The sequence below is a fragment of the Tamandua tetradactyla genome, chromosome 6 (genome assembly GCF_023851605.1).
Source record: "Tamandua tetradactyla isolate mTamTet1 chromosome 6, mTamTet1.pri, whole genome shotgun sequence".
NCBI classification, from domain to species: Eukaryota; Metazoa; Chordata; class Mammalia; order Pilosa; family Myrmecophagidae; genus Tamandua; species Tamandua tetradactyla.
Window position 1 is genome coordinate 46,284,765 of NC_135332.1, and position 20,824 is coordinate 46,305,588.

General features: G+C 38.5%; 1 protein-coding gene across 19 annotated transcripts in view; it reads left to right on the forward strand.

The window, feature by feature from the left end:
• The window catches only part of RFFL (ring finger and FYVE like domain containing E3 ubiquitin protein ligase), a 78,744-nt gene that overhangs the window by 10,816 nt on the left and 47,104 nt on the right, over positions 1 to 20,824 (forward strand). For 3 of the 19 annotated variants that reach the window (XM_077165172.1, XM_077165177.1, XM_077165178.1), the window contains exon 1: positions 1,939 to 3,038. The exons of 6 other annotated variants lie outside the window; for them this stretch is intronic. In XM_077165172.1, the coding sequence (XP_077021287.1) occupies positions 2,981 to 3,038 (58 nt within the window). In that variant the 5' untranslated portion in view covers positions 1,939 to 2,980. Of the gene's footprint in view, positions 1 to 1,938; positions 3,039 to 5,589; positions 6,901 to 7,130; positions 7,287 to 9,479; positions 9,521 to 11,893; positions 11,962 to 20,824 lie in introns of those variants that run through there. 10 more of the 19 variants (XM_077165180.1, XM_077165184.1, XM_077165169.1 and 7 more) reach the window with 9 other exon arrangements.

The window sequence follows — 20,824 nt, forward strand, 5'->3', positions numbered from 1 at the left end:
TAACCACCACAATCAAGGTACAGAACTACTTCACTACCATAAAAATCCTCCTGGCGCTACGCTTTGATAGTTATACCCTCTCCATTCCTCCCATCCCTAACCCCTGGCAACCAGTAATTTGTCCTTTATCTCCATAATTTTGTTATTTCAAAAATGTTATATAAATGGGTTCATAACAGTATGTGACGTTGACAGTTTTAACTTAGCACAATGTCTTTGAGATCTATCCAAGTTGTGTGTATCAATACAATAGTTCATTGCTCTTTTTCCTTTTTTTTCTGCAGTGGTAGTGGTATGACTGTAGCACAGTTTGTTCAACCATTCACCTATTGCGGATCATTTAGGTTGTTTCCAGTTTGGGGCTATTACAAATAAAGCTGTGTACATTTGTATACATGTGTTTGTCTGGACATGTTTTAATTTCTCTGGGATAGATGCCCAGAAATGAAATCGTAGGGTCCTATGTTGAATACATATTTAGTTTTTTAAAAGAAACTGCCAAACTATTTTCCAGAGTCACTGTACTATTTTACATTCCTACCAGCAAGGTATGAGATCCAGTTTCTCTGTATCCTTGCCAGCATTTGGTATTGTCCTCATTTTAAATTTTAGCTATTCTAATAGGTGGCATAAAAATTTGGTTTTTGTGTTAGCAGATTACTTAGTAACACTGATTTGACTTTGACAAAGATGAAAGATTTTTGTATTAGTGATTTTAGTGTTCTGTGTGACTCTGCCTCAGCTTTGTGCTGCTGTGGTCTGCTGACTTGCTTTTTAACTCTACTGCCATGATTCCGTTTGAGGGCAGGGTCCAAGAAACTTACTGTCTCCATTTACCCAGCAGTATCTAGTACAGCACTGCCAATGATGGTGGATGAATGAGTGAGCAAACAGCCTTCTTCTAAAACTATGAATTTCTTATTAATTACCTTTATAAATTTTTTATCTATGACTACCTTAAATAAGCTCAAACTTCTTGATTCAGAATGGCTCTAAAAACTTGTTCAAATTGTTCTGTTTCATTTTATTTGTCAAATGGTCTTGGGTACTTTATTTCTAGTAATATTAATTATCTTAAAATATCCTCATCTTAAAATACTAAAAATAGCACAAAAGTGTATGTATAAAGGAGATAGTAGATCCCTATTCCTATCAGAAGTAACTACTGTTATATTGTTCTAGACTTTTTACTATATGTGTTCTGTAGCTCTCTCTGCCTCTCTGTAGATATGCATATATGTGTGCACATGTGTACATTGCCCACCTGCTATTCTATAAGGCCTTTTCAGTGTATAATTTATTATGGACATTTTTCATGTAAATTTTTTTTTTTTAAAGCACTTACTGTCTAGGGTAGAGCTTTGGCCTCCTTTCTCTAACCCTTGGCTATTCTGCTATAAAAGGTTTGAGAACATAATCTTTGAAAGACCAAAAAAATTATTTTTTGTTCCTTATTACATGGGTTTGAGTTGGAATAAGGTTGTGGTTGATTTGCAAGTGGATCAGAATTCTGAATGTTAGAATGTGTCCGTTCTCCCCCCCCCACCCCCCACCCCTGCATGGGCAGGCGCCCAAAATTGAACCCGGGTCTCCTGCATGACAGGCGAGAACTCTGCCACTGAGCCACTGTTGCCCACCCTCTATCCATTTTTTGTTATAAATAATGCACGTCTGATTTTATGATGTGATCTCTTGCAGAACCTTGGGGGAAGTAAGAACTGTGAGCGCAATAATCTTTAGAGAATATTGAGTCCTTTGGGTATTTGTCTCCTCATCAGCTGCTTAGTCAGATGGAGTGTTTTTTTTTTCAGTGCTACTGAATGCGCAGTTCAGTCTTTACTTTGAAATCTCTCCTTCTGTCTTCTCTCCCTCTTCCCTTACTTTTATTACCTTGATGGGACATTCAAGCTGTGCAGTCTTATCCTTTTATTTCCTTAGCCTACAGAAGCCAGTTTGAAGATTAACTGTAGGTGAACAGGTACTCTTATCTACTTGGCTAGAAATCACCTGTCAAGATGAAACAAATGTTGACAAAGGACCCCTAGACTTGGGGACTTGAACAAAGGTAACTTAATCTTCTGGTATTTATAGTGGAAACCAGGATGAAAATTTAGGAAGTTTGATTTATTGGAGGCAGGGGTGTGTGTGTGTATATATGTAAGAGAGAGAGAATGTGTTTATGTGAGTGGGTTTATCTGGGAGGGAAAAAGAATCCAGAGGTACACAGTAAAGAATTATAAATATAGGAACTAAGAAAATCTTCAAAGTTGAATTATAGAATCTTTGTTCTGAGAAGGTATTTACTGGGTCAAGATAAGTAATAGGACATGAGCATACTAGTAACTTTATTATGAAGCTATTGGAGTTGTTCAGGTGATGGAGTTTGATGACAAGGGTATTTTCTCTGCCCTTCTGTAGATGCTCAGGAAAAATTAAAAAAATAAACAACTACGAAATAGTTTTGTATAGAAAATTATAGCCATCAAATGGTTCAAATTTTCCAAGATTTCTGTTGTCAGGTTTGGAAATGAGCTACTCAAGAGAGAAATTTGGTCACATCACTGATTTCCTTTCTCCCAGTCCTGTCATCAGGTCCTCAGACTGTATCCTGTCAGCTTTGGATTCTTTCTTTTCCTGCATGCTTGCTACTTTTTCAATTACTGAAATTTAGGACCCTAGTATTTTATCATGCCTGAGGTAGGCTGTTGCTAGACTCTTGATATTGGATGCCTTTTTGAAATGAAGTATTATACCACAGTGGATGATAAAGTTCCCATAATTACCTTATAGGACAGATTCTGGTAACTGTACCAGTGGAGATAGACTTGGTTCATGTTCCCTCACCAGCTTGGGGGTTATTTTGCAGCAAAGTGCTCTGAAGCTGGTTGAACCTCACAAAACACCAATTCCTATATCTGAACGCGAAAGTGGCTTGTTAAAGATTAAAGGGACTGCTTCATCCTTCTGGCCCCAAGATGGAATGATCCCTGCCATGGTGACAGCCTTTGTCTCCCAGGAGAGGCCATTTAATACAGCAGGTTTGTACTTCCAGATATCGTAGTAAGCCTGTGTTGGCTGATGCTGGGGTGATATGTTGGCATTTGGGTACTCTTAAGACATTTGAGCGTATAGCAGCCCATGGTTTGAATTTCTGGGCAAAACTTCCTCATCAGGAAGTCAAAAGCCTCTATTTTCAACCAAAGAAAGATGTTTTCTTTGACTATACTGTTGAGTGAAGTGACTTTAATTTTCAATGCTATAAAAATTCCATTAAGCCCTTTGTATTGCATCCCAGGTATGAAAATGTCTCAGTATAACAAGACTGTGTGTGACAGTTGAAATTCTAATAGTTAGGATAATTGTTTCTGGTGGCTTGAAACTAATGCTCCAACCAACAAAATGAACATAGTTCAATTGTTCTTGTGCTTAAGAAGATTGATTTCTAGGACCCACTCAGTGTGACTACTATTTAGTTTGGTGTCTTTGGGAAATTTTACTCTGAGTAGTGCTTGGCAAACAGAGCTACAATCTGTCCCTCATAACAAGGTACAAGGCCCACCTACATCACAATCACTAGGGAGGGAGATGCTTATTAAAAATTCAGATTCTACGATCTCCCTCCACTTTTACTAATTCAAAATGTCTGAGGGATTGTGATGGGAAGCGATCATTTTTAATAAGCATCCTTGTTGATTCTTAATTACTCTAGAGTTGATTCTTAAGTATCATAAAGTTTATTTCATTTTTCATGTTTAATTTCTGCGATTTATTAGATGATAGATGTTTTGTTAGCATCCATATTGTTCCCCCACCCCTACCCCCACACACATTACATTGGTTTATTATCTGCTGCATCCATTCCCAGTGCTTATAATAGACCTGGCATATAGGAAGTACTCAACAAACTTTTGGTAGAAAGAAGAATAAATTACTGGTTTCATCAAAGTCCTCTATCTGAAGCTCTCCCTCCATGTGAGGCCCTGCCAGCTCTACCCAATGTCTGTGAAGCATACACATTACCCCTCTTTTGCTGAACTGCCCTAAGGCAACTAAGCCAGCTCCTCTGATCATGGGGCCTGGACCCTAGTGAGTCTTCTGGTGCTACCATCTCTGATGTGATGATTTAAACCAGACTGACTTGTGGTCCCATCCAGCTTGGACCCACCCTTCTCCTAGCTTGGGGCCTCCAGGTCCCAGGCCATTCTCTGGTGGCTTCTGGGGTCCCGCTTCTGCCCCCACTACTGGCCCCTGATAGCCATTGTCCTGAAGTGCATTTGGGATGGTGGGATCAGACCTGGGACATCCTTAATAGGGAGAGGTAATGTTTGCTCTTTGTCAGGACAGTGCTTTATATTTCCCATCTCATTTTATCCATATTATTCCCATTTTGTGGATGAGGAATCTGAGGTGGCACAGTCAGGGAAGGGGAAAAGCATACTAGTTTAAAAAAAATGGTTGTAAGATCCCTGAGCACCAAAGATTAGAATTGGGCAGTGTTATCCCAAATTATCGACAAGATAAGACAGTCACTGGTTCCTTGGGTTTATCGACTCAATCAAAATCAATTTCTCAGCTAGAAAAAAGGATGGAGACATAAATAAATAGTTTTGTTAAAAAGTAAGATATGTGCAATCTCCTTTTGGATGTTGGGAATGGGTAAGTAGATGAAGCATGGTATTGGGAAGAAAGAGTATAAAGGGAAGAAACATTAAAGTAGTTTATAAATGAGAGAAACTCTAAAACTTTAACTGAGTTTTAAATTACTAAGTAATATTGAATATATGCTTGCTGTAAAAAAGAAAAAAAGAAATCATATGCTGAGAAAGCTAAAAAGACATACTAGACATCTTTGTATCACTCATTGCAGTTCTTTCCGTGATGGGGAGAGGGGTATATCCTCCCAGGCCTTTTTGTATGTTTTATGGAATTAGACAAATACAGAATCCTGAAAAATGAAATTTTTATTATTTCCCTTTGATACCTCCTTATTGTTTATAATGTTGAGATCTATTACAGAAAAAAGTGTGGGCTCTTAATGGCATTATGTACTTCTGATAAAATCAAACAATGGCTTATATATATATAAGCCACACATGCATGCACGCACGTTAAATATCTGTGGTGGCCATCCATGAAAAATAAACCTATAAATAGCTTTTGGTTGGTACATTACCTGTCTGAGTTTAAAAATAATGTATTGAAAGAGCTTACTCACAAAGCCACAATTCATTTCCTTGTTTCTCACAGTCTCATATTCTCATAATTTTCATATAGCCTCCTGAAACTTCAAGTGCCTGAAACCATTAGTTTAAATTTAGCATATTTTTTAAGCTCGAAATGTGAAGTTCTCAGCCTTTCCAGTCTAAAAGAACTCAATGGAGTAGGGTTAGATTTTGTGGAAACTGGCTCTGTATCAGAATCGCAAACAGGAAAATTGATAAGCTGCAGCAGGTCTCCTTACCTTACCTTAGCAGAGTTGAGAGCTCTGATGCTTTTGGTCCTCTTGTTGTTCTTCATGGAATTCACGTTGATTTCCGGGTACAGAACTATCTGGTTTTACTTTTTTCTAATTTAAAGTTTACCGATATAGAGTTGGCCAGAAGCTTTTTCAACAAAATTTTTTTTCAAGAGGTTCCATGATTTGTTTTTGTGAGTTGTTCCATATTAGAATATTTGTGACTTATCAAGTACACAAATATTCAAAATGTGGTTGATGAGATAATGGTTGTCAACTGCTGTAGTAAAGATGCTTTTATCATTTGAAAAGGACTAATTAACACATGCTGAAGGGAAACTTCTTTAAACACCGCCATTTTCTGAAAAGGAAAACTCTGAAAGAGGAAATAAAGAGAACATTTTCTAAAACCTTATAAAAACTCAGTGTGACTATTCTTCTGGAATAATATAATTAAGAAGAATTAAGTGAGTTGGGTAAAGAACTCTTTTTTTTTTCAACTAGCCTCTTGAAAGGGATAAAGAAATAGAATTAAGTAGCATAGATTTTTAAACCCGAATTCTGACTGTCTACAATAACATTTTAATTAACCTCACATTCATTGCATGACAAGCCTGAGTTCTTGCTATGTGAGATCTGCCTCACTTAGGTGGTAGTGCGTGAGGCTGGGTGTGGTAGAAGCAGGGTCCAAGAATAAGCTGGTGGAAGTGGGGGAGTGATCACATATTTTGAGCAGAAATGGTAGGATCTGATAGAAACTTGTTTCTTTTCTTTCAAATGAAAATACATAGAAAGCAAGGATTCGATCTTTTGTTTACTTTGTATATTTACTTTTTACGCAATGCCAATTCTAGCCTGTTCGGGCAAGTGTAATAATAATTAGTAGCTGTTGATGAGCCAGTCATTCTAGAATTGATTTTTAAATAAGTTGGCCAATAAATGAGAATTGATATAAATTTAGGTGTTTTTATTTACGCATGTATTTTTAAGAGAACAAGGGCTAATGCAATTTTTATGGCTTACTCTTGTCTCTTGCACATCCAGTAGGTGTGATGCTGGGTAATTTAGCATAGAGAATCTGGTAGCTGATTAAAAAAAAAAAACCTAGGAAAAAGGGGAAAAAGAACTCCAGTACTTCTGTCTTAATGAGAGAACTTGAATTGTCTAAAGAAATACTGAGGTCAGAGGAGGCTTAGTGGGAAAAAACGAACAGTCAAGCTGGTTAGAACTGACAAAAATTTACCCTAATGGTTTGCCCAGCTAGAAATGAATGTGCAAGTTCCCCAGGTCCCATAACCCAGATGTTCTCATTTGTAAATGCAAAGTGACTTCTTTATCAGTTTCCTGGGGAAGTCTTCAGAGCTGGGAACCTTGGTACCTTGCTGTCCTGAACCCAGTGCTGTTCTTAGATGAGATCTCAGAAATTGGCCATTGGAGCTTTCCAGGTAAGGGTTCAGGATATGGTTGAGTAACCAGCAGTGGGAGAATGAGGTTCAGCTGCCCCAAGTAATTGACACTCAATTTAAAAAGGTTCAGTGGGGCGCCTCATTTTTTCTTGGTTGCAGTTGGTTGCGGTTGGCTCAGGCTGAGCTGTTTGGGAAATGAGTTTTGCTTAGCGTGAGTCAGCACTGCCCTGAGTAAACTGCCTGCCCTGTTGCAATCTTGCTTACCAAAGATACGTCCCCAGGCGGCACCATTCACTTTGTCTGAAAGCCGCTGCTATTGGTTCCTGAGATGATCTCATCTGAACATGGCTCTAACAACCTCGGCAGCAGGAACTGGAAGCAGCTTGCATTCTGCCGAGACAATGTTTTGAAACACGCAAAATCAGGTAACCCTAGATGGTTTTCTCATAATTTCATTAGCTAGACTGAACTGGGGAAAATGCTTAGTCTTCATAAGTCATTGCCTTATCAATTTAAGTATCTTGAAGTCAATCCTTCAACTTTTCGAAGCAGTGCCTAAAGGAAAAAGTTTCATTGCATTTGAGATTTGGATGTGGTTTTAGACCTAAATAGACCATTTATTGTAGAAACTTTGGAGAAGTTAAACTGCTGTCTTTTGCTCCTGTGTTTTTGTTCTTTTTCTGTTTTGAGAGAAACAGTTTAGTCAAACTAAACCATTGTTAGAGGAAGAGAGAGGTAAACCCATTTGTCTATGTAATAACTGAATGTTGAACTATAGATAACACTGTCTTACCACAAGTACTTGGCACATAGAAGGTTTTCAATAAGGGTAGAATGAAGATAAGCCTTTTCTGTATTTCCTCAACTCCGTTCCTCTCATCACTCCTCTGTTATTTTGGCTTCAACCCTTTTTACCCTGCTCATGCTCTCATGAAGATTACCAGTAAATTATTAATTACCAAATCAAATGTCCCAGTTGCAGCCTCTGTTTTACTTAATTTGTCTAGCGTTTGATTGTTGAACCATTCTCTACCCCACCCCATCCCCGCAACCCTCTTCATTTGTCTTTGTGAACACTCTTCCCTCTCCTGAGTTTCTGTTTTTTTTTTTTAAATTATTATTTCTCTTATGATTATCCCATAGATATTGAAGTACTCCAAGGCTTTGCCTTGGATAACTTTTCACTCTTCCCCAACCCCCTTCCTCCAATGATCTCAGATGGGTCTATAACTTAAGCCACCTTCAGTATGTTTTATTAGCCTAGGTATCTCCCATCTTCGTAGAGCTTGACCAACTTTGTCCAGCTTGACAAATCTGCCAGGGCATTCAAAATGGATTTTAAATTCAACATGTGTATAACTGAACTTGTTGTTTCCCCTACCCAGTTACCTGCTTATCTGCTTGTATTGCTGTATGTTTGAACTCTGTTAATTATACCCACTAAATTACCTTTTCATTCATTTTATGTCTCACGTCCTCTAAATCTTCTAAATCCGTGGCTGCTGAGCTCTGTTGATTATATTGGTGTAGTGTTTGGTGTGTGGCCTTTGTTCGTCTCTGGCATTGACTTAATTCATCAGGGCTCCAAGTTGGACGTTTTGTGTAACCAGCCGAAAGGTTTAAGATTTTGCGGTTGAATAATTTTAGGCAGGGCCTGCACTCTTCAAAGATTACAGATACCACCATTCTCCCAGATCTTAGACACATTTCAGCTACCATGCCTCTAAGAATTTGAGTTTATGATTCCTGGTTCAGATGCTTGTAAAATCTTGACTGAACTTTTGCCACTTTACCATTGGTCTTTCCCTGCACCTGTCTTCACATTGTTAGCAAAATTATCTTCCTAAAGACCAAATATATTTTTTTCATTTCCAGGCTTTAAAATTTCATTGGTTCTCTGTTTTCTATTTAACTTTATTTGTAAAATTCTTCACAAGTTGACTCTATCCTACTCCCTACTCTTACCCATCTTCTCTCCTTCCCCTTTTCTTCAGACATTTCTATCTTCTCCAGCCTAACTGAACTTCTCATTTTTCCATTTCCTGAATATACCGTATCCTTTTAGGACTCTGCCTTTCCCCAGTGGCTTCCCTCTTCTCTGACAAAGTACTCAAAGTCGTCTCCCATGTGCACCCCCACCCTCCAGGAGACTTAAATCATATGTGAAATCTTCTCTGACTTTCCCAAGCAGTGTTTATTATTCCTTCTTTGAGCTTCCAAAGCATTATCTTTCACAGACTATTGTATTATTTGGCTGAACCTGGCCCTTGACCTAGAGCCTGGCACTGTCAGAGCAGAGATTGAAGTAGGTCCCCTGGGTCAAACCACTATCTAAATGTTTTACTACTTTTTGTAATATTAGAAAATCCTCAAGCTCTCTTGTTAATGGTATGTTTTTGCTTCCTATTTGATGAACTTGAGCCCATGGCTGCCAATCCTGTCTGTGTCACCTGAAACCATTAGGTTAAACAGTGGAGGTTAATTGAAGTTAATTAAGGCTTGTTGAAACCTAGTCCCAATCTGTATGAAGATATGAAAATGTCACCTAAAATTATTTGATACCCACAATATGCCTGAGTAGGCCTTATTATCTCTCTCTCTGTCTTTTATTTTTACAGCTGGTTATAAAGTGAATTCTGACATTGAATTATACATTCAGGTAAGACTCAGAAAAGAAGCCGTGTTCTTAAACTGCGTTAAGAACTGTTTGTCTCAGATTAGTTAAATGTACCCTATCCAGTTCTACAGAAAAGGTGCCTTTGCTCAATAGGCAAGTGCTAAAGATCTTGCCTTCTATCATTGAGGTTGGAAGAAGCAGCACCCAGAACCTCCCTGACCTGTGAAAAAGTCTTTACTGGTTATTGACATGTATTGAAATTAATAGTGCTCCTGCTCCAACCTCTCAAGCTTCTCTATTTTACTTCAAATATCTAGAATCTGTTAAAACCTACTGTGGTAGTGGTTTTTTTGAGTGGAGGGAATGAATAGAAAATGGAGTAAGCTGAATGTTAAGAGCAGAAAAGGTTTCATAGTAATTCTAGTAAGTGATAAATTTATAGAGCAGTTCACATCTTTTGGAGTGCTTAAGGTCATATTTGGGACAGTGGAATTTGATTTTATAATGATGAATCATAAAGACTAAGTTAGATACTACCATATCACATCCAATTTTGGGCCCCTGTACTTAGGAGAAGATAATCAAAGATGACTGAAAGTTGAAAAATGGGTCCTATCATGAAAAGTTGAAAAAAATATATGTATTTTAACCTAAAGAAGGAAAAGCTAAGCCCAAGATGAGTTTTTGCTTGGGGAATTCTGATGAATTTCTCTTCATGTACTTCAAAGATTTAGGAGGAAAGTGGGCTTAAATTGAAGGAGGAGCAGTTTTGATTGAATATAAGGATCTTGATCATCAAACTTGGGAAACACTTGCAAGACTTTGGAAAAGACTTGAATTTCTGATTATTTCAGTTATCTATTACCTTTGTAACCACTCCAAATTTTTAGTGATTTTGAAATGGTGACCATTTTATTTGTCAGTATTTTGTGTGTTGGAGATTGGAAATTCAGGAATGGAAATTTTGCTCTGCTCAATGTGATGCTGATTGGGTTTGAAGTTCCAAGATGGCTTCACTCATAGATATAAGGCCTTGGTGCTTGCTGTTGGCTGGGACATACTAGTTTTCTTCCATAAGGTCTGTCTCTTTCTTGGTCCTCATCATTCATTAACTTATATTGGGTCGCAGATCTAGCCCAAGTTCAAAGTGAGGGGAAATGGACTCCACTTGATGGGCAGAGTGTCAAAGTCACATTGCAAAAGGGTATGCAGGGTGATTAGGATAATTGCAGCCATTTTTGTAAATAATTTAGCATTCTGACCTTAGAGAGTTTTAATGAGAGAATAATCAATACCCGTTTTATTGATTGAGTAATTTGGACCTATCTGGGGAGTTTTTAATAAACATAGACTCCTAGGTATCAGACATGTGAATTAGTAGTATCTCCTGGGGCGTTGGCACAGAAGAGATAATTTTCATCTTTTCTTTCAGGTAACTATCAGTAAAACTAGGGTGGGGTGGGATGAGGTAATAAGACAGATAGGTGTAATGGTAGGTGCTTTAAGATATGCCTGCTGGCCTCTGTTTTGCTTCCAGGAGCATGCCTGCCATGCTCTTCCCTCTTGTCTGCCTAGTGTAAGTTCTGTCTCATTTGGTCAGCATATCATCAGAAGAGTGTTTTTTGATGCCCCTTTTATTTTTTTTGTTTCCAACCCTCTGCCTTCATAGCAGTTTTTAGTTTATAATTAAATATCTGTATGATTATTTGACTGATGTATAATAGACAAAAAGATATGTCTACTTTGCTTTCCAGTATCATAGTGCCTGCATCAGAAAAGGTACTCAGTTAAATATTTGTTGAATGAATAAGTGGTTGATTCTCTGAATGAAAGAAACATTTGAAATCAGCTTTTTTAAAAAAATATTTTTATTGACATATCTTTACACACGTACAGTCCACACATAGTGTACAATCAATGGCTTGCAATATCATCACATAGGTGTGTATTCATTACCATGATCATGTTTTAGAACTTTTCCTGAATTCAGTTTTAAAGAGGGTTTAGAATTTTGGACAGGTAGAGTAAATGAAAGGGAAATACATAGTTCTGAAGTGAAAAACATGGATTATACTTGTGCCGGTTTGACTCTGTGGTGGACCTCAGAAAAGCCATGTCCTTTAATCTTCATTCAGTATTGCTGGCTGGGAGGTTTTGGATTGTTCCCGTGGAGATGTGACCCACTCAGTTGTGGGTGGTAACTTTTGATTAGATGATTTCCATGGAGGTGTGTCTCCACCCATTGAAGGTGGGGTTGCTTACTAGAGCCCTTTAAGAGAGCCATTTTGGAAAGAGCTACAGAGCCTGTGCAGCCAGAGACATTTGGAGATGAAGAGGAAAACGCACCCCCCCCCCCCCCCCCCGCCCTGGGGAGCTTCATGAAAGCAGAAGCCTGGAGAAAGCTAGCAGATGCCACCATGTTTGCCGTGTGCCTTTCCTGTTGAGAGAGAAATCCTGAATGTCATCAGCCTTCTTGAACCAAGGTATCTTTCCCTGGATGCCTTAAATTAGACATTTCTATAGTCTTGCTTTAGTTGGGACATTTTCACAGCCTTAGAACTGTGGACTTGCTGCTTAATAAATTCCCCCTTTTAAAAGCCATTCTGTTTCTGGTATATTGCGTTCTGGCAGCTAGCAAACTAGACAATACTAGTCGCATAATTTTAGAAGATTGGAGAAACTTGTTGGCAAAAAAGATGAAGGGTTTGGTTTTGTGTGTACTTGGTATGTAAGCATTTAGAAGTTTGGTACTGAACTCAAGGGTGATGTTGATTGCAGATACTTATTTGGGAGTAACCTGACTGAAGACTATGGAATCTATTATTCAACAAATAGTTATTGAGCCCCAACTATGTGCCAGACAACCATATTGTAGAGAAGATGAATTGAAGTCTGACAAGTAGCCAGCCATGAGGAGTGAAGTGGGGAAAGTATTCTTAGCAGGAAAGGAATCACATGTGTTCAGACCTTAAGGAAATAAACAATTTATTATTTTTGAAGAACTGAAAGGAGGCCACTGAGATCTAGCATGTGGTGATGGGGAGAGTGGCATGAGGTAAAATGGGAGAGGCAGGCAGGAATCCCATCACATGGGCCCTTTGTGGGCCATGTACCAGATCTGGACTTTATTCAAAAGCATGGTGGGAATCTACTGTAGGTTTTTAAGCTGCAGAATAACATGCAAAGGTTTATTTTTTAAATGTCTGTTCTTTACATAGACTACTATATGGAGAATAAATTGGAAGCGGTCAAGAATGGCAAAGATGGGACCAATGATAAGGTGTTTGCTCTAGTTCTGGAAAGTTGAAATGGCAGATAAGGCAGGGTATGGCAGTGGACATAGTGAGAATGGGATAAATGCAAGTTATATTTTAAAAGTAGACCAACAGAATTCGCTAGGGAAGGAAAGAAAGAAGGAGAAAGACAGAACCCTAAGAGGAAGGGCCAGGGAAGGACAGGGAGAAAGATTGGCCCTTGAGGTCAAGGAGAACCAAGCTACACTACTGTCAGGTGGTGCCAGTGGGGAATAAGGAGCCTGTAAGAGGGATCCAAGGAGGAACATGGATAGGTTGTCTAGGTTATCAGTGTCTGGGGTTGCTGGGAGGTCATGAAGGTTGAGGACTTAGGAGAAAGCCATCATTTAGTCATCAGAATATCATCGATGATCTTGGAGAAAGGGCTTTCAGTGAAAGAGTTAATGAATGTGTGATGGGAAGTGAAGGCAGAGTACCATCTACCCTCTTGGGAAAGTTGGGAATTGAAGAGAAAGGAAGAGAGAACAAAGAGCTTGAGAGATCCCTTCGCACAAACTTGCATAGAGAAGCATGTGTGTGAAGGTAGGTTATAAAAAACTGTAATGGGCCACTGTTTATGAAGGCACCTACTGTGTGCTAGTCACTGTGCTAGGTGCTGTAACAAGGCTATTCTGATCATTTTTGTCTTTAAATAGTTTGCAGAAGTGGATTTCTGAATCCTAGAAGGTACGTAAGACTTTGTTTTGGGGACAAAAAGAGGTTATTAGAACTGACTTTTTCTATATTTTTATCTTACATTTTGAGACTTCTTTCAAGTGTTATGTTTTAGATTGTACTCCTATTTGCATAGGAGTACATGTCTAGTTTGCACATGAATATAGATATATTGGAGATGTGATCATTTCTAACTGATGATAAAAAAAATTGTGGACTCTGCTATTCCAGTGAAAGAGGGGTATTTTTTGAGATAGAAAAGAAGAGGCAGAGAGAAAGATGGGAGATCAACATACCAAATATTTGACATACTGTTTTAAACCTCTTAAGATAAGAATTATGTGGCATTATTTTCTCCATTTTACAGATGAATAAACTGAAGCCTAGACAATTTAACTTTCCCATGGTTGCACAGCTAGTTCAAGTCGTAGAAATGGAATTTGAAAACGGGTCTGTTTTTTTTTTAGAAAGCCTTACCACCCCTCCTTGCCCTTCTCCCTCTTTATCTAGCCTATACTTAAATATTTCTTCATTCTGGAAGGAACGTATTAAAATACTCATTTTGTAGTTTAGGAACCTGAGGTACAGATGAAATGACTAGCATATGGCCACATATGTAATACATATATGGCAATTGCTGGACTCCAATTCAGTGTACTCCCCATTGGATGGTAACTGTGTCTCAAAACAAGTGGATGGAACCCAGCTTGGATTGTTTCAGTAAAGCGGGAGAGGAAGAGTCTAGTTATCTGCCAAAGAAGGGTTAAAAGGGGGTATTAGGGGCTGGGAGATTACTTAGGAAAAATAGAAAACATTACTATTTCCCATTTTTTGAGCACTTATTCGGTTGTTAAGGGTTTATATGAATTACCTCATTTAGATGCTCCATTTTACAGTGAGAAAAATGAAGTTTAGGGAAGTTAAGTATTTTGATTGAGGTCACACAGAAGGAAGAAGTTCTGAATCACCCCAGGTCCCATGCTCCCAACCTCTGCACAATACTTCCCTTTAGAAAATTGCTATGGAGATGTCATCTAGAGATGAATAAAAGGTTTTTAAAGCCAGAGATGGGTCAGCTCCTTTGTATGAATTTGTTGGAATAAAGTCTTGACTTTTCTGTAATAGTTGGTGGCTCTGGAGTGGAGAGATAGGGAGGGAAAGGGAGAAAAGAAGCACAAAATAACACGTTTGTGGTTCAGAAGGGTCTCAGTGTGGGAATGGCAGAATGCAATAGATTCTGTTAAAAGTTGCATTTGAAATTCATTCTTATAATAAATATTTATTGTGGTTCTGCTTAATGCAAGGTATATTAGGATATGGAGAGGTGAATGCAAAAATGCATAAATTGGAATCTTTGACCTCTAGAATGGTAGAGGGATGGGGAAATAAAGTGTTTCACTCTATTGCACCATTGAATGCTATGGGAGAGGTGGAGGGTGGAGAGGTGGGAAAATATTACTCAGATTGGCTTGTTATAGATTGAAGGTTGCATTCCATAGGGCTCGCCTGGGAGGTGCCATTTAGCTTCTTAGGAAGATCCTTTGGGGTTTTAATCACTGTATTCCTAGATCTGGTTTTTGAGTCTCAAAATGAATTTTGTTGAGTGACTGGAAATGATCAGTCTTTTGGAGACCGGATTGTATCAGACTTGAGTGACTCTTGAGAATGGAATGGCAATTTATTATTTTATTATTAGGATTGCCTTCATGTTAATATAATTTTGTATTTTGCTAGGATATTGCTTTTCAATATTAAGAGATATGGGAGATCAAATTTAATAATGTAAAGCTTTCTTGGTGAGAATGGAATAAGGTAAGAGAGAGGTTTATGGGGGAGGATACAGTTACAATAAAGCTAAGATTATTGATTACTTTCTATATGCCAGGCATTGTACTAAATGCTTTCTGTTCAGCCAGAAGTTTAATTGTCTCAGTGATCCTTCTTGCAATTTAGGCACAATTATTTTCTATTCACAAACCAGAAAACCAAGACTCCTAGAGGTTAAGGTTAGATAATCTGCCCAAAGCCACTTAGGTGGTCAGAGGCTGAGCTGGAATTTGAACCAAATCCCTCCAACTCTAGAGCCTGTACCCTGTTGTCCCCATTTAAGCTTCATGTAATAATCTTGTCACATTGTTCCTAGCTCCAACATTTCTCTACCTTGGCAATTCTGGAGTCAAAGTGTACTCTTTGTTTTTTCTAGATTTTTGTAAGTTTCTTTACTGATCACACTTTAATATTGGTTGCGTTCTTTTTTTATTATATATATTAATACCATCATCCAAGCCTGTTTGTCCCTCTCTCTCCTTGCTTTTGTTTTAGTAGGTGTTCTGTCTCTCTAAAGGGTCCTTACATATCTGCATGTGTTAATTTTACTGTCTTAATGTTATGAGCTAAGTTTTTCCTGTATCCCCTACCTCCTCCTTTCCTCCACTGGATTTAAATTCGGATTCTGAAGCTGATTTCAGAATAACTAGTCTGGCTCCAAACTGACTTTCTGCTTTCGTCATGGCCCTGCACTGGCTGTCTAGGTCACTAGGTATTATTAATACCATCTCTTCCTTCATGCCCGCCCTGTCTCAAATACAGTTACTCAGTATACATGTATATCCTTGAGTTCCTGTCCTGGGCGCCCTTGTTTCTGCTGTACCTTCAGCTTGGAATACCATTCATCCTATGAAGATCCCTTACTGGGAGTAATCACTTCCTCCTCTGAGTCTTTTATGTCTCTTTTATGGCATAATGCGCTTTATGTCATACATTTCAGTTGTCTGTATACATGCCTTTATCTCTCCTGTTAACCTCAGTGAGCAGATCTGCCTGCTTGACCTTTGTATCTCATTTAGCACCTGATTCAGTTTGCTGTATGCATAGTAGGCATTTTATAACTGTTGAATAAATGAATAAAAGGAATTTCAGGAATAAAAGATTTCAGATTCAAGCTTCGCTCATTGGTTTAGTTTATCCCCTGCTTTTTTCTTTCCCATTTCCTTTTCTTTCTTTTTAAATAAACTTCCTGTGTCTTCCCTTGTACTGACACACTGAAATTGTTTTCACTCCCTTTTCTTTTTTTTCTCCCTCATGCAAAAACATTTTTTCATTTGTACATTTACTCACTATCATTGTCCACTTTAGGCATTCCTAAATTATACCATGTCAGTTTTTTTCTTCTGTCTTTCCTTCTGGTTTCATTCGTCCCCCCAGCCCTTCTTCCTCTATCATAGTCACATTCAGCGTCATTCAGTGTTCTTATATTATTGTGCTAAAATCAGGTAGTATTGTGCTATCTATTTCTGAATTTTTACAATCAAGACCTATGGCACAATCTGTATTCTTTCAGCACCAATTGCTCAATCTCTACCCTATTTCTATTTCCTGTGTTCTTAACTTCAGTTCTCCAAGTTTACTCATTAATGTTAGTTCATATTAGTGAGACCATACAGTATTTGTCCTTTTGTTTCTGGCTAATTTCACTTAGCATAATGTCCTCAAGGATCACCCACGTTTTCACTCCCTTTTCTTAACCAGATTTTGCCTCATTCTTTCCCTATTAGCAGTCACTGTGTGGGAGTGCCACATGCTGCTGGTTAGATTCTCTCCATCCTTTTGTTGCTGTGTTTTCTCCATGACTCATATGACCAGTGTGAGAACTGAGAGGTGATTACATTAAGATCTTAACAAAAAGATCATGTGTAGGGAAGAGTCTTTAAGGTTTGTTAATATATTGCTTTCAAGTGGGGAACTTATCCTTGTTTCAAGGAAAAGAGAAAAAAATCCTTGAGTACATGAGAGGTAGGTCAAGGCAGATATTCACTCTAGGATGTGGGAGGTTAGACATATTACTTGACCAAAGAAATAGCACAGGAAGCCACAGAAGCTTCTGCTAACCATTAGTATCGAACCCTAGAATTTTTCTACAGCTAGAAGAAATATTAGAGATCAGTGTAGCCCAACCCTCCTATTTTCCAGATGGAAAACAGACCCAGAGAAGCTACATGACTGGACCATAAAAACTGAGATATTGTTGCCAGTGTTCATTTGTAACTGAATGTGGCCTGGGGCATCATTTTCTCTTTAAAAGCAGAAGCTTTGCCTGAAGTGGTAGCTTCAGATCTCTAGGCTTTTGCAGGGCTGCAAAAGTAACCTCTTTTCAAGTCAGTATCAGATTGGGTTCAGGGCCATATTCTATCACTGGATCATTGCTCACTTAGGGTGGTTCCCTTCCTGGAATTTGCTCAGTGGGGACTGGCCAACATTCTATCTGTGCCTCCTGTATTTGGAGTACTTATAATTATAAAAAACATTTCCAATTTTTCTTGCTTTTGTACCTAACCTCATATTCCAAATTCTATTTCAGACTTAATTTTCTTTTCTTAGCACTGTTTGTGTTAAGTTTTTATTGCTTACTCTATGTCAGATGTTAGTATGAAGCTTGGGGCATCCAGAAAGTATCTTAGAGGCTCATGATTATTTGTTGGTTTCTATAAGGTAAATCTTTAATTGACTGGTAGAATAATGTATTTTGTCATGGAAATACCTAGACAGTTGCTGGGGCATGTGTGAAAAATTATTTGTTGAAGATCTAATACTGTTGGCCCAGAGAGCAGCAGTGTAATGAGATCAGACAACCCACAACAGGAAGTTAAATGCAAACAGGATATGCTTGTCTTGATTGTAACTTGTGTGCCTGTGTTTTGAAACTTGGTGCAGTTAAAAAGTCAAGATATTTGAGCTTAGCTAAAGAAGTTTTCTCTTCTGTCTGAAAAAAAAGTTAATATAACTAGTCTTTTATTGCCCTTGCTTTATTCATAGGTACATTTTTCCTTTCAGGGATCAGGTCATTCTTTCTTCTTGGCTTATGATTTTTCCTAGCTTAGACATTTTATTGTATCCATATGGTTTATGAAATGAAACCACTGAATTGGCAGTTGATCTGTTGCTTTGGGTAGTGTGGGATTCAATCTGGGCTTGGCTATTTATTTTTAATAAACAATAGGAAATCTTAGCCTATAATTCTCCTGCTTTTTCAATTACAACTTCCTTTTGTTGGGATCCAAGATTTCTAGCACACCTAGAGTATTTCCTGAGCGTGGTGGTTTATAAATTACCTTGGGGCTTTTGCATTTGTTTTTATTCTTTGAATTGAGAATTTCCTTGAGTACTGTAGGCTGGATCTACTGCTACTTGCTGAATTGTTTCAGCCCTTGGCAAATTTCTGGAGAACAGATTAAATAAGTAATTTGCTTGTGGTCACTCAGCTGGTAAACAGTTTTCAAACCTTATTCTCCTAAGCCCCTCCCATTCCTTACTGCTTCCCACTGTGGTCTCCTGCTTTATAATTGTTCATTAGAGGATCAGTTTGACTATAGGATAACCACCGGGGGCAGTGATCTTGGAATCTTTGTGGATTATTACAACCACTTGAGTTATTTCAGGACAGGTCCATTCTGTCTCAAACCATGAATTGATTGACACAAGACAGGTAAAGGCCTGGATAATGTTTTTCATGTGTTTCTTTTTTATTTTTTTTTTAAACAATCTGAAATTTTATTTCATGTGTTTCTTATCCCTGCCACATGGCAAAGAAAACTGTCTGCCCTTCCACATTGTAATTCTAGGAGCACGTGGGTAAAGTAGCAGCACATCTAAATAAATGTCCATGGTCCAATGACTGTGTGTGAAAGAAAGTAGTGAGAGCAGCATTACCTCCTGATATCGGCACAGGTGTCTTAAGAATCTGTTTGCACTTGAGCTGGTGAGATATAGGCAAAGAATAAAACCTGATGCCTAGGTCAAGTACCAGGGTTCATCAGAATATGGTGAATATACAAATTTTTTCTTTCTGGCACCAGGCAAACTGGAAACTTCAGTTCATTTTTGCTTTTGGAAACAGATATTAGACGTACCACATCCTGACAGGAGCAGAAAATATTTCAAAAAGTCAGCATAAGAATCATTATATTGATGTATCTTTTAGCCTCCAGTGTTTTGGAGTGTCTGGAAGGAAAAACCTGAAACTGGTAAAGGCCATGACAAACTATGTAATCTGTTCTACGTAGATGCTTATTGGAGTATGCTTTGGAAATTGCTGCTTTTTCTTTTTCTTTTCTTTTTTGGTATATATATTATATTTTACCATTAATAGACGTTAAAAATATGAATGAATCTGACTCAAAAAGAAAAGTCCATATAATTATCAGATTGAGATCAAACAGCAAACCAAGCTAACAATCTATGGGAGGAGGGGGATGGTTAGTCTGAATTCACCCAGGATTTATCAAAATCCTACTTCAGTGCAGCAGAAGCCATTATGGTGTACTGGGTGGGGGCCAGAAGTGTATATGTCCTACTTGTCTCACAGTTTTGTGAAGAGGAGTTGAGGAGCTAAAGGAGAAAATTTTAACAGGCTGGACTGAGGGAAAAGTGACAAACTATGGCAATGCCATGCATTTGGGAAAAAATATAACAGCCTGAGGCTGCAAGGGGGAGAACTGCTTCTGACCACTTCTGAGAGAAGCTCTTCTGGGGATTTAAAAATTAAGAGCTGGTGGAAAGGCCCACCAGGATTGCTCCTCCTTCCGGCAGGTCCCAGGGCATTTAACTGCTTTTGGGCTTTGTCCTGGGAAATAGGCCTGTGGGGAAATATGTTCAGGGTGTGTTGCCCTACCCTTTTCATCCTCTAAGCTCCCCTCTTTAGAAGACTGCAGAAGAATGTTGGTGTCCTTTCTCCAGGAAGAAAAGACTTGCCATTCTGATTGTGTTGACTCCAACTCTTGAGCCTTCAAAGACCTGGTGATTCTGGCCTGTTCTGGACTCCATATAGCACTGTGCTGAGAAGAGTTAAGATCAACCTATCCTTTTAAATTCACAGGCTCCCATGAAGGAATTTTGGAAGCAGAAGAAGGTGTGCTTAAACACATTATACTATCAGCCTCACAGGATGGCAGCCATAGATGCATCCCCTGCATGTGGTTGTCTTTCTCAGGATGCTTTCTGTCTTTGTGAGGGGAAAACAGAGGAGGCAAAGATGTTGGCTGGGTTGCTGTCAAATTCTTCTCAGGACTCAGTGACCTTCCAGGATGTGGCTGTGAACTTTACCCAGGGAGGAGTGGACTTTGCTGAGTTAAAGACAGAGAAATTTCTACAGAGATGTGATTCTGGAGAACTACAAGAACATGGTGATACAAGCAGGGTACCAATTATTTAAACTCAGTCTGATCTCTTGATTGGAAGAGATCTTTCCTCCTGAGAATAGTAGAAAGAGGCATTCTCCAGAAATCGAACTTGCAGCTTAAAACCATACTGTTATCATCTTAGCAAGATGTTTAGCAAGACGTTTCTGGGGATAAAGCTTCCAGTGGAGTACAACTTAGAAGCC